Source organism: Anopheles gambiae, chromosome 3, assembly GCF_943734735.2.
Source record: "Anopheles gambiae chromosome 3, idAnoGambNW_F1_1, whole genome shotgun sequence".
NCBI classification, from domain to species: domain Eukaryota; kingdom Metazoa; phylum Arthropoda; class Insecta; order Diptera; family Culicidae; genus Anopheles; species Anopheles gambiae.
The window spans coordinates 36,547,231-36,561,049 of record NC_064602.1 but is presented as its reverse complement, the minus strand read 5'-3'; the positions used below and the strand labels follow the sequence as shown (position 1 = coordinate 36,561,049).

Genomic DNA, 13,819 nt, shown 5'->3' with positions numbered 1-13,819 from the left:
GCCTTGCAATGCAGCTAATTAAGTCTAGCGCGTTCTAGGCATCCGTCACGAAAGCTTCCATCGGCGGCGGCGACCGAAGTACAGCGCACACTGATCATTACGGCAATTAGTATTTTTTAATTAAATTAAGTGCCAAAGCTTCTGCTTTACAAGTATGCCACCATCCCCCGTGCCGTGCCGGCGCGCAGCTGTATCCTTTCTTTCATTGAATAAACAAAGCAACAAAAAAAAAATATCCATCCTCGGGAAAGTGCGCTGATAACCCCCCGCGGCAGCACAAGATCCTAGTATCGCACGAAGTCGACTCATCATTTGACCATCGAATACTCGCACTAATTACGCACGTACCCGCACGCGCCGGAAAACATTCGCGCTGTTGTGTTCGAACCAAACTCTGCTCCTTCATTTTTTTTTTTGGTGAATTTCAACATTCCGGCATTCGAGTGGCTACGGTGGCAACAGAAACGCTTAATGATTTTGCAGTGCGCAGCAACACGAACCCGCCACAAGGGAAAGGAAAACAGGGGTGAAAAAAGGGAACAAAGTACAGCCCCGAAACAGCAAAATCACAACACAAATAAAACCGATGCCAACATACTCTTCGTTACTCTTCCCTTTTTAAGAGAAACCGGGAGTGTGTGTGTGTGTGAGAGAGAGAGAGAGAGAGAGAGAGAGAGAGAGAGAGAGAGCAAGAGGGATTCCAGCAACAACAACAAAAAAAAGCTGTGAAACAAACACTTGGCAGATGGGCTACAACCGCAAACACGATTTTCTTTGGTTAAACATTGATTTTACTTTCCACCTGACACCCTGCGGTGCCTTCGCTTTCATCAAGCACGGGTTGTTCCCATGTCCAGCCAGGCCAGCCCCGTGGCCCGTGTGCACGATTCATCGACACTGCGCGAGCATAGCATAAGTACATGAAAGCGTAGCGCACCGCATGCATGAATACGTCAAAGGACGCTCAGTGGGTAACGCAGCGAGGAGGAAACAAGGCCACAAAGGGGGTAACGGGTGGCATGTATGTGTGTGTGTAAGTGTGTGCTTGTATTGCAGCCGTACTACACCTGGTGGTGGTGTGGTTGGGTGACATTAAATTTCAATACACATTTGCCGCGTAATGAATTCGGCTTTCGGGCCTACACCCGGTTTGCGGACGCAGCTCGCGCAACTCGCGGTTGCGAGTTTGTTGTTAGTGACGCGTGTGTATGTTGTGCCTTCTGTTTTTTTTCATCCATTTTATTTTGTTCATTAATTTTACAACTTCTTGGCTGGCCGGTATGCGTGTCACGGGAGCGTGTTGTTGCTGTTGCTGCTGCTGCTGTTTTTTATTACTACGAGATTCCGCCACTGCCCGTGCAAAACGGCAATCTTATCGAATTGTGAACGGTGTGAGCAATCTGTAGCAAATTATTGGTCTTGTAAAAGAACAAGCACACACACACACACACACGAGCGTGACCGACCGGACTTATGTGTGTGTGTGTTTATAGCGGAAGTTCCGATTGGATGTACACGTGGGGCCCATGATCGGGCGGAAGCGTCGCCCAGAAGTGGCGCTGTAAACGTTCACCTCCCTAAAAGCACACGTTCATGGTCGCTGCTAGTAGCATGGCACAGGTAGAGCAGCAAGAATTTATGAGTCATTTATGGTTGATATTTATATTAACCTTCCATTCATGGTTCTTGAACGCCCTTCCCCTCGAACAGGAACGTATGTGAGCTCAGAGGAGGAGTGAAAATGGGCACTGTACACCCTATTAAAGCTAATACCGGGGTGTGTGTGTGTCTGCGTGTGGACGTCAGAGCGACTCGCCGCCTAGCCTCAACGGGGTGCTGCTTACTTAACGAGCGGGTTTGTGAGTGTCCGTGTCCATGCTGCTTGCAAGTACCAAATTAGAAACTTCTCATTCTGTTCCGCGTGGCACACGCTTTTGATTGAAAAAGTGTGCATGTCGCGTTAGGGTGGTGTGGATCGCATGTCAGCAAGTGGATGCAGTTCGCGCGAGACAAAAACCATACCACTAGTGGGCTGTTTAAAAGTGGCAAACGTTAATCCCACGAACCTTACTATTTGCGTCACCCACAGTTCAGTGTGTGGGGGTTTAAAGTTCATGCTTTGTTGTGGGCTTTTAATTGAAATGTTTACGTCATGACCGTGACGGTTCGTTGGGTGTGTCGATGTGGTCAATGTTGCTGTTTGGTATTAGCAAACGTCTCGATTACAAATACCCGCATGCTCTTTCCAGTTGAGTGCATTTCTGCACGTACTGCTTTGTTGTTGGCTGTAAAGCTTGTTTGTAAGGAATTCATTTATTGAGCGCTTTCTAGCTAGCATGTCGTTTATTGTTTATTGTTTGTAACATTGTCGGACTGATGGTTGAAGAAATAGATTTCCCCCGAATGCAATACTTTTGTCAATGTAAACTTACTAGTAGACATCGAAAAAACTTTTTTGATTCATTATGTACCATCTTACGAAAAACTACGGTTCCTGGATTGATTTTGATAACATTTTGATTGAAATAAAAAAGTGTGTTTTTTTTGTTGCATCACAACTGCAGTGCGGGTAAGATCGACACCATGATGGAGTAAAACCGACACCTTGTGGGGTGATTACGACACATTGACTATAACTTTAAAATAACAAACTCTGATGGCTGGTTGGTTTTCATTGAAGTTCAACAAAGTATTTCATACCAATTTTAAGAAAAAATATCAGAACACATTATTGAACTAAGTGACAGAAATGAAGTAACAAGCAAGAACAAAAATTTCATTACAAATATCATCGGACCAGACTCCATATAGTAGAAGCTGCGGAGATAGCATCTGGTTTACTTAATGAATGTTTAAATTCCTTTAAAAAAATAACCTGGCAGACAGTATCTTCCACTAATCTTTTTCTTTTTTTTCATAAAATCGAAGGGTGTTCAATTTTATTTTTCTCTGCCAACACTCTACTCTACTCTTTATCTAACAGTGACCTTTGACCTGACCACTCCATATCTAGCAAAACTCTGTAAAAATAAAATTTTGGCTTGAAACGACTACGACATTAGTTTGCTCATTATTCCTTCAAAGACAAAGGAATTGAATTGTACTGTCGTACTAAATAGAAAAAAATACAAACTGATAATAATTTATCAAATCATATCACCTTTTTTGTATTTCCGATATGAAGAACATGGCAATAATTAACCCGAAGCTTTTGCAAACATACCTACATGTTTCCCTCCTAAAACGCCCACTATCGAAAAAAATAAAGTTTACAAACACAAAAAAGCCACATCGGCCATCATTGCCCAAAGGTCCCCTGCCCATCCCAATCGTAATTAAAATTTGTAATGGAATGTGGTGCAAAGGAAAGTTAGCACAACTCCTATCGCTCCCCTCTCTGGTGAAACTTACCTTGATCAGCAAAGATGCCGGTGATTTATCAATATTGAATTTGGCACGTGATCCAAATACTTCCGGCGCTGACCAGTGTGCCGGCTGGCGGGAAATTTTGTCACGTACATCGACACTGTGTGAGTGGAACATTTCGAGGTGGGGATGACGCATTTCGTAGAGATTACAGCGGCAACCATTACCCGAAAAATACACGAGAAGAAAAGAAAAGAAGTGTAAGATGAACGATATGATACCACGCTGCATGATGTACTGCCATCGACCGAGCGACCATACCTGTACAGTGGGATGCCGGCATTATCCTTAAACCACAGCACCATGTACACCTGGGACAGTGGTACCGTGATGGGACAGTGCAGCTCAACGCTCCGTCCCTCGACGCCCTCGACGCTGAACACATCTGCAAACGGAGAGAGAGAGAGAATGTGAATGGAAGGAAATTGCGAATTATATTACTATCATTACTACTGTCCCCGAACAAAGTTCCCGCGTGCGCCACATACGCGGGAAGTCGGCGAAGGTCTCTTAAGTTAACGAGTGTTTAAGTGGCGGGAAGCATTCGGTACGCATTTTGGGGAGAGTTTGTGCCATCTGGAACGGTTTTTGGTGGTACGCCAGCTTGCGGGCGATGGTGTTTTAATCGTTCAGAGTAGGGTGAGGACGGTTTGTAACAGACGGTAGAGGCTGGGATGTTGTTCATGTGAGTGGAACTGTTGGAAACTGGAGGGTTTTGCTTGGATTCCAAATTTCAAACTAGGCTCCAGAGAAACGGGTCTGGCTTAAATTCCAGGACCGATATAGTTTCATGATCACGGACAGATGGATAATTGAAGGTATAGGTTAGAGATCGACTCCAGGACCGGTAGAGCTTCAGGATCATTTCCAAGCTCAGGATGGATTCAGTTTAAGTTCTAGGACCAGAATTAATTTTACATAGCTCTGGAAAAGTTTTGTGTTTTTGATAGGTTCAAGATATATTTAAGGACCTGCATGAACTAAAGATCAGTTCCAAGATTAGGATGGATGGAGATGAGTTTTAGGATTGGAATCGATTCTGTAAAAGCGCCAAGAATTTTTCTGGATTAGGATTAATTTCTAGGAACTGTATGGGTATGACTAACGTCACTTGCCAGGTGAGGGTGGATGGAAAACTCTTAGGATCTTTTGCTACCACCAAAGGTCTGCGCCAACGGGGACGAGCTTGCCTGTCTCCTATTCAATCTAGCGCTAGAGTCTGATGATATAGACATCATTGGTCTGCGGCTCTCCTATGTAGCAGAAGCCTACCAAGGGATCGAGCAGGCGGCAGAGAGCCTCGAATTGCAGATAAACGAGGCAAAGACCAAACTGATGGTGGCAACATCAGCGGGCCTACGAATAAATAATCAGAATCTACGTAGGCGTGACGCTCAGATAGGCGAACGCACTTTTGAAGTCGTCCCCCAATTCACCTATCTTGGGACAAAGGTCAGCAACGACAATAGCATGCAAGCTGAGTTGCGCGCAAGAATGCTGGCTGCCAACCGGTCATTTTACAGCCTGAAAAATCAGTCCACCTCAAAGAACCTGTCGCGACGGACGAAGCTGGGACTATATAGTACCTATATAGTGCCAATACTCACATACGCCTCTGAGACGCTATAATGACGAGCTGTACGAGATGTACGGCGACCTTACATTCGTACAGCGTCTTAAGCTCGCCAGGCTCCGGTGGGCTGGCCATGTTGCACGCTGGGAAACGGACGACCCAGCCCGTAAAGTCTTTTTAGGCCGTCCACAAGGACAGAGGAGGCGTGGAAGGCCCAAATTTAGGTGGCAAGATGGCGTGGAGGCGTCCGCCATTAAGGCCGGGATAACGGACAGGCAGACGAAAGCACGAGACCACGAGCGCTGAGGCAGGCCAAGACCGCAAAGCGGTTGTAGCGCCGGATAATAAATAATGAAGTATGGGTCCCAGTTGTATTATAGGACCTGCATAGACTAAGATTCAATTCCAATTCTAGGATTGGATTCAGAACCAGGTCTAGGATCGGTATTGAGTCAGAGTATGTTCAAGGACTGGGATGGGTTCAGGATCAGCTTCAAGACCGAGATATGCTTCAGTTCCAGAAGCGGTGTGGGTTCAGGATCAGTTCCAAGACCAGTATGTGACCTATTCTTAAACCCAAGAGAGTTCAGAATGAGTTCCAGAGCCAGTATGGGATCAAAATAAGTTCAAAGATCTGTAACCTTGTTACTGAAGCTTATCAACATGTAGTATTATGAGTTTCCAATCAGGAGACATCTGGTTTGTTGAATAGCTGTAATGTGATAGCGGAGCAATTGACAATTGGTAATGTCTTAAAACTACAATATAAAAGATTTTCATAATTCAATAATCAGCTTCAAGTGAAAAAATAAATCATCCATCGTTGTTACAATGAAATTCAAACCCTCAAAACACAATCAAAAGCCTATACTTACGTCAACATACACTTCATTAATCTTCCTTTTTTCCCATTCCAATGAGTTGAAATACCTCCCACCGCAAAAGAAAAATCTTTCCCATTTTCATCAAAACACACCAACAAAAAAAAAAAAAACAAGTCCCAGATTACAATTGCCCAGTAAAGGGGTCAAGAGTTTGAAGCTATAAATAAAATCAGCGTATCCAATTAGTGGCCACCATTCTCGTGCGATCGAGGGTCACAGCGTGGCGATGAGTTTCACCGTTTCCGATGCAATCTAGCCTGCGTGCCTGCCTGTGTGTGTGTACTGCAGCAGCTCGACGGTCCTATTCTAAGCGACCCTCTATGTGTGCGTGTTTTTTGTTGCCGCTTTTGTACGCCAGCAAACGCACAGATCAGAAAACTGCACCGCCAGTTGGTGCACCGCAATCGTGGCGAGTGAATTTGATAAATACGCACACGCAGCATGCACACGTACGCAAACAAACATCCGGTGGGGACAGATGGCGACACAGAAAATTGAAAGGAAAAATGAAGGGAGAGAGGGGGAGTGTAGAAATCACACGCAACCGGGAATCGACCGGAAACGGGATTAAAACAAACCGAAATGATGAAAACGATAAATCGAACATCGCGGTACCATTTCGCGTTTGTCGTTAACGCGAACCGATGGGAAAATCGTTCTAAAGGGTTGGAGTGGTGGGGAAAGCCATGGAGAGAGTGGAGGGCGGTGAAAATCGTTTTCTCATCGGTTTTCGTCCGGCAAGAGGGTTCGTCCCCACGTGCACGGAGTAACGGTGTGTTTTAAAAACCCCGATAAAAAACAAACGATCCAACGGCAAAAGGAATCATAAAAAAACAACCGGCTGCAAAAGAGTGCATAGGATGAAAATGGATGAAAATGGATGATGGATATTTTGGGTGAGGGAGACACACACCTTCACACACACACACAAAATGGAACCTCCAAAGTCCAATTTTCAAACCCGTTCACCCCGGGTCGCTCGAACCGTTTTGCCAAAGAGTGGAAATCCAGTTTATCCGGTACTCCTTCGAACCCCGTTCGGAACAGCACAATCAGCGCATCAGTGGTGGGGTGGGGGAGAGGGGGAGGATGGAGGGTGCAGACAAAATGCCTGCCATTCCACTCATCCACACTAGTCGGGTCTCGGGACTCGGCTAAAAACATCGAATGAGATATTTGATGATCTCGAAAACAGCAATCACGTGTTCCATCGATGCGCATGAAATGACTATTCGCGTGCGTCCCGCAGTATGCGAGTGCGTTTGCGGAGCACTCGGATGTGATGTGCAATTTTTCGGCCCTCCTCTCCTCCTCTTGCATTTGGTTTTTATTTTCCATTCCCAACCACCCACACCTCGGGTCACCTTCGGTTTTTGATCCGCTTTCTGCTACGGACGGTTGTGAAGGGTGAGTTGTGTTTTTCGCGTTCCCCTACCCCAAAATGCACCAGACAACAGACCACGGTGCGAAAGTGGAACAGAAACAGCGCGTGTTTGGTGCTGACAGTAATCTAATTTCCCTACCATACCAACATTCAAATCAATCCCATTTCGACAGCACACACACAGACCACAGGGGGAGATATGCCCGGTCAGTCAGGGCAGGTTTTTGGTGTTTGTGCGCGGAAAACCGAATTTTCAGAGAGTGCGAATCCATCCCACGGAAACCAGGTGCGGGATGAGTGTGTGTGTGTGTGTAAACCGGGAACCGGGACACTGTGCAATGGCCGTGTTTAGTGGCGTTTGTTTGTGATTTGTGTTGGAAAATATGGTTTTCGAGCGGGTAGAATGTGCGAGTCACTCTTCTTCTACCCGGTTGGAAGGAAGTGATTGAGCGGGTTTCGAACGTAAAACTGTGCCAGCGACCTCCCATTGCCCATTTACCGAATGTTTGACCCCACAGGGCACATTGGCACACCGTTCCACAGGTGAACTGCACTGAAACGAGATGGAATGTGTGTGAAATATGGTCCAGCCTGTAGGCTGGAGAGCAGCAAAGGAGGTTCAATTATCGCGATACCGGTCTCGCGCAAAATGTTGTATTCATTGCGCGCGAGTGAAGTGGTGTTAGTATATCATCACTAGAGTTGTGAGCTATGTATGGGATAATGGATCTGAAATATGTTCTATTTGCAATGCATAAGTACTGACTGGTACTCGTCTAATAACTTGTTCACTTTTTCACAACGGTTTTGCGCCTAAATGTAGATAAAGCTTCAATTGAATTGGTCCGGTTTACGTTGTTTGTAATGTTAACGCCTAAAGGTCTGCAATAGACATAACACATCACGAGCAAAAAGGTTAAATAACGATGATTCAAATTATGGATAGCCAAATTTTGACATAATTTGCCGTATTATCTGTTAATGTGTTTATTAGTACCTTCATTTTCTGTGATTTTGGTACTTTTTTCATTTACCTTTCTGTTTGTCTCTCTTGTCGGTTTTAACTGTTGTCATTGCCGTCACTTTTAAGCTATGAACCCATCTGTTGTTGAATTTGTTATTTGTCTTCTTTTTTTATTACTCTTTGCTTTTTTAGCATTTTTATCGCCCTGCTTGTTGTGCCTGACTGATTTATCTACTTTAATTCAAAAGTTTAGTTTTAGAATTAGATATTAGGTAAGTTTTAATGGGTAGTTCGTTATAAAGCTTATGACTCAACTGTACGAAACGAAAACATTTTTAAAAAAATTAAATTATTTTAACAAACTATTTGATTGCGTGAGATGTTCACGTGCAACATTTACAAAACTATGAAGTGAGACAGTTTCAACCTGTTACACATATTCATTCAATTATAACAAGCGATAACGACAATAACACTTAACCATTACATAGAGAGAAAAAACTGTTCAAAGTAAGTAAGATATGTCAATAAGTATTCGTATAAAATAATTTAAAAAGCCTTTTTCCCCTATCCTTCCACGATCGACACGTGTCGCGGGTGCGGTTGTGGCACGTCAAACCGATAGAAATAATAATGGGAAAAGGCAGCCTCAACCGACCCGATTGCAATCTCTCCGACGAACCACTCGAGATGAGAAACGCACACCCACACACACACACACACACACACAGTTCGAATCGGGATCAGTTTGCTTTATTCCCCTCCTATTTTCTCCGCTGCTACCTTTGTTTGTTGTGTTGGTTTGGTTTTGCCAGCCCGCGTTCAACCCGTTGACAGTTTTTAATTTGCTACCATGTGGCAATCGCACTCTGCCCAGTCTGCCTATGGCCACTCCTCCCGCTCCTTTGACCCCATCTAGGAAAGGAAACACACACACACACACACACATAAAGAGGCTACAAAAGCTCCTTTTGCCGCAAAAACCCCGTGACCGTGACGTGCACCGACGAACACGACGACTTGCGCCGCCGCGACGGTTGCGGTTCGCGTCGTGATTGGATGCGGGCTGTTTAAGATTTATGTGCTCGTGCTGTGTTTGGGGTTGATAATTTTTAAAGCTCCTACAGGCTCCTGCTTCCCTTTCCTTCACTGTCACTATTGTTTTATTTTTTGGGACACCAGGGTCTCACTGAAACGGGCGGCTGGTGGACTGTTGGGCTTATTGTTCTTGCGTGAGCTCTTGGTTGATGCTGGCGTGAAGGTTCGCTTTTCTGGTTTGCGGTACAGATAGTGGTGTGTGTGTGTGTGTCCGTGCTGTCCTCGACTTGTGTGTCATTTTTTTCACTCTCCATTATTGTTTGAAGCCTTCCACTGTTGGGGATGTGTCGGAATGTTATGGACGGCGCCTTTACCCGTGGCTGATAATTCCAAAACTAGGATTGTGCAATCTTCCCGTACGGTCAATGTTTTTTGTAGCATCGCTCCTTTCCCCCACCCGTACTCGTACTCCATTTCCACACGTGTATTTGTGTGTGTGTGGTTTTATGTTTCCTTTCCCGCTTTTCTAGGAAAAGCCATTGTCGAAGAGCAGGCGCATGGTGGATGGTCTGTTGTTTGTTGTTTCGGTTATGTTTCATTTTCATCCCGAACCAAGCCGTCCTGAAACGGTTTCGTGCAGCTGGCACACGGGCAAGTGTTTGCGGCTGCAGAGCGTGCGGTGTGCACTGTTGACAGAACGTTACGGAATCGGATTCGGTATTTGTGGGCTGTGGCCGGGGAAAAGCGTGCAGGAATGAATACGGAAAGAGGAACATAAAAAAACAGCAGCAGCAGCAGCAGCAGCATAACAGCGGCTCGTACAGCCAACAAACCCACCGAGCGAAGATGCACTATAATCAAGTGAAAACCATCTTCCTCTTATCGCGCGCACGAGCTGCATACAGAAGCTCCGCAGATGCGGGCATTCGATACGCACTACTACGGGCCAAACATTCCGTAGCATCGCCGCTGCACTTTGTGCCGTTCTCCGCGAGCACGGTTGTGCCGGACGGGACTGTTAGCAGCAGCTGCGATGCAACTGGTCACGCTAGCGACTGGCGCTGTGCTTTGTAAGTGTGTGTGCTGTGGTAGACTTCCTCCCTCCCTCCCACTAGCACACACAATAATGGCAAAAAACTATGTATACACTGCTACAGAAATGGTGCGAGTGCTTTACAATATTAAAAAGTAAAATTTCCATTGAAGTACGCCTGCATCTCTCGAGGTAACGGGGCTGCCACACGGTGCAATACTCCACGGTGCATCTTGACGGGCATGTGTCTGTGGGCGAGAGTGTTGCCCGGGTGACGGGTAAAATTGTCAGAAAGACATTGCAATCTACATTTATTGCACCGAAGTAGTAGTGCCGTGGAAGGAGGAGGCAAACAGAAAAGCCAGCGAGGGAGAGACAAAGTGTGGGCTTTTGCTGTACCGTGGCGTAGCAATATTAGGTTTTTGCCTGATTGTTTGCAGCATTTTTTTTCCTCGCACTCTCTCATTCTCAAGAATGAGATGGGAAGGAAGGGATTTCTGCACCTGTTAACTTTAGCAGGCGGTAGCTGGAAAGCGACTTAGACGACGACGACTACTCGACGTAGTGGAACGGGATAATGAAATGTACTTTCCGGTGCAGCGCTCGTGCAGTAGTGCAGGAGTCAAGTGCTGGGCAGGCTAGCAGGAGACGAAAGAGCTAATGTGCATTTTTTAAATTGCTTAATCAATATTGGAAGTCCGGAGGGGGTCCTCTTGGGAGGATTATACTTTATGAAGAAGTCGCATGCTTTGGGAAAATTGCTGTTGACGAGAAAATGCAAAAGCTTAGTACGATAAATAAGATCGGACAGTTGCACGTATTGGGATCATTTGTGAGGTTAATTCTAAGTAAGCATATCTACGTACAATTGTCGTAAAGTATGCAATCTACAATGGAGGTTTTATGGAACATTCATCATACAAAGACCGTTTTATAAATTTTCTTTGATTCAATTCAAGCAAGCACAATTTCAAAACCTTCTTTAATCGAAAAAGTGAGCACTTTGATCTCCACCTCGCTTAAATCAAACGAAAGTTACCATAATGGTACATTCGGTGAAAGCTATTAGCAATTGCGCCTGAAGGTATGCAATTATCTTTGCTAAATTAATTTTTTTGATATTGGAGCCCTTTTCGTTTTAAGTTTGTAGGCTGAAATTTCAGCCTGTCAGCTGTTTGCATTGTATAGCAGTTTTCGAGCAGCTATCTAAGTGGGTATAATATGCAGGTGGGCGTATCCCAAGGTTAAAAGGCTGATTTTTATCGCTTATGTTTCTGAATGAAGATTTTAAGAGTGTTTTATGAATTCGTCAAGCCTCCAGAAAGCTTGTTTGAACAAAAGTGTCCACCCATCCTGTCAAAAAGTGATATTAAAATTTGGTTATAAAAAAAACATGCTATGAGACCACCTGAACTACATACACTTTGATTCTAGATTCCCTCACCAGATCTCTTTAATGCCCCTTGGGATAAATGTAAACACCACCTAGGGGCGGTCCCGTGGTACAGTCGTCAACTCGAACGACTCAATAAAATATTCGTCATGGGTTCAAGCCCAGAATGGACCGTCCCCCCGTAGCAAGGATTGACTATCTGGCTACGTGGTTATGAATTAAGTCTCGAAAGCCTGTATAGGCCGGCATGTCCCCGTAGGACGTTACACCAAATAGAAGAAGAAGAAGAACACCACCTTGTTTTGAATTTTTCGAGCAGGTACTCGAATCTTATTCTAGCTTTGAGACTAGAATAATCTAGACTGAAAATTGCAGGCTAGTTTTTTGTGTGGTTTTGTATGTAGTGTTTGCATGATTTCAACCTCCAACTGTCAAACTCCATACAAAAAACTGACTAGAATCGTGAAAGGTCCCATTATTAGCTTTTTTATGCGAAGCTACGGCTATTTTTCCTCTCAAAATTAAAAATAATGTAGTTTGAGCAAACATTTTGAAAAGAATAAATAGAAAACTCCTAATATAAATCATAATTGTCTGCCACTAAAAGCGACAACAGCAATGAAATCCTACAATCAATGACTACTTTTACTTTAAAACCTCCCACCCGGGAAGCGGAAAATTATCAGCGAAATCATTCCAACCTCGGTGATGTATCCTCTTTCAACAACTCTTTATTGCTGTATCGTTGTGCTTGGGGGTTTTTTGCGTGTGTGTGTGTGTGTGTGTGTGTATGCGTGCGTAATGCAATTCAATGTCCTTTTGTGCCCCCGGCTTTTCGATCCGCGCTTGCTTGGAGATAAGTTTGCTCCACTTTAACTTGCATCCATTTTTCATGCGCCCGAGCGCGGCAATAAAATAAACGGAAGCCCACCAGAGTCTGTGTCTGAGTGTATGTGTGTATGCGTGTGTAAAGCTGAAAAATCACCCAACAATAAGCCAGCGTACGGCGCAACGGAACGCGATGAAAACGATAAACCCCCAGAAGGAGCGCGCACTCATTGTGCGTTGATTTCAATGAAATTGGAAAAGAGGTTATTGTCGAAGTGCCTCGGCTTTTTTTCTACCACTGCCAGATAAACTATGCTGTCGTTCATGATGATGATGATGATGATGACGGTGATGATGACGGTGATGGAGGCATTGATAGCGTTGACGGTGCGTGTGTCTGTGTATAATGAAAATCTCCCAAGCACAGACCCCATCGTTTGGGGAGGTTTTAATTTTTGATCAATGATTCACCCGTTCTCCACGCCGACACAGCGAATTGGGTGTGTCCCTTCCTCCAAAGTGTCCATCGCCAAAGTTGAAGCAATTGTCCCACTCGCGCCCTGGGAGGCTGGGAGGTGGTTGTTCTGGTTTATGGGCGACCCGGATTAATCCCCACCGGTACAGTATTATTTCAATAATAATTCATTAACGCTTACGGAAATAACATTAAAAATAAAACACCGCCTGGGTACGCTGCAAGTGCCGTGAGAGAAGGCACGGCAGAGTGCCGAGCCGGGCACATCGATCCAGTGGCCAAGCGTGGCCCCAAAATGGCCGCAAATGCAAGCGTTTTCGTCGTCTGGTCGATGATAAACAGTTCGGCTTTTATGAAGCACACGATGCGCACCAAGAAGAGAAGGACAACTGAAGGAAGGGGTCGAACACGTAAGTACACGAGAGTGTTTGTGTATATGTGTGTGTGTGTGGGTGTGTGTTTGTGCTATTATTTTTGGGTGAGCTATCGAATTTAAATGTTTCACCCGCACGCACCAAAGCGACACAACGCATACTGATTTGCGAGATGATTTATGCAGCCGGTCGATAGGCGCGTGTCGGTGCAATTTCGGCGATTGTGCTGCATTTGGTGCCGCAGCAGTAGCGGCAGTAGTTGTTGTTTACACGCGTGCCAGATCGATCACGCCGGTAGAAATATACGATTTCATTTAAATGCTTGTAATATGTTTAAACCATCAATAAAATAAGGTACAATCAGGATGATAATTAAGGTAAGAAACACTCTTAACTTCCTGTTTTACTTTAATGAATCCTTTATAAAGGAATGGTCCCTTTCTTTTA

At 44.8% G+C, this 13,819-nt stretch overlaps 1 protein-coding gene across 4 annotated transcripts in view; it reads right to left on the bottom strand.

The window, feature by feature from the left end:
- LOC1278969 (nephrin) overlaps positions 1 to 13,819 on the bottom strand; it is a 90,155-nt gene that overhangs the window by 41,687 nt on the left and 34,649 nt on the right. For all 4 annotated transcript variants that reach the window (XM_061656293.1, XM_061656291.1, XM_061656292.1 and 1 more), the window contains exons 4-5: positions 3,688 to 3,811; positions 3,412 to 3,526 (exon numbers count right to left, since the gene is read on the bottom strand). In XM_061656293.1, coding sequence (XP_061512277.1) covers positions 3,412 to 3,526; positions 3,688 to 3,811 — 239 coding nt within the window. The remainder of the gene's footprint in view (positions 1 to 3,411; positions 3,527 to 3,687; positions 3,812 to 13,819) is intronic.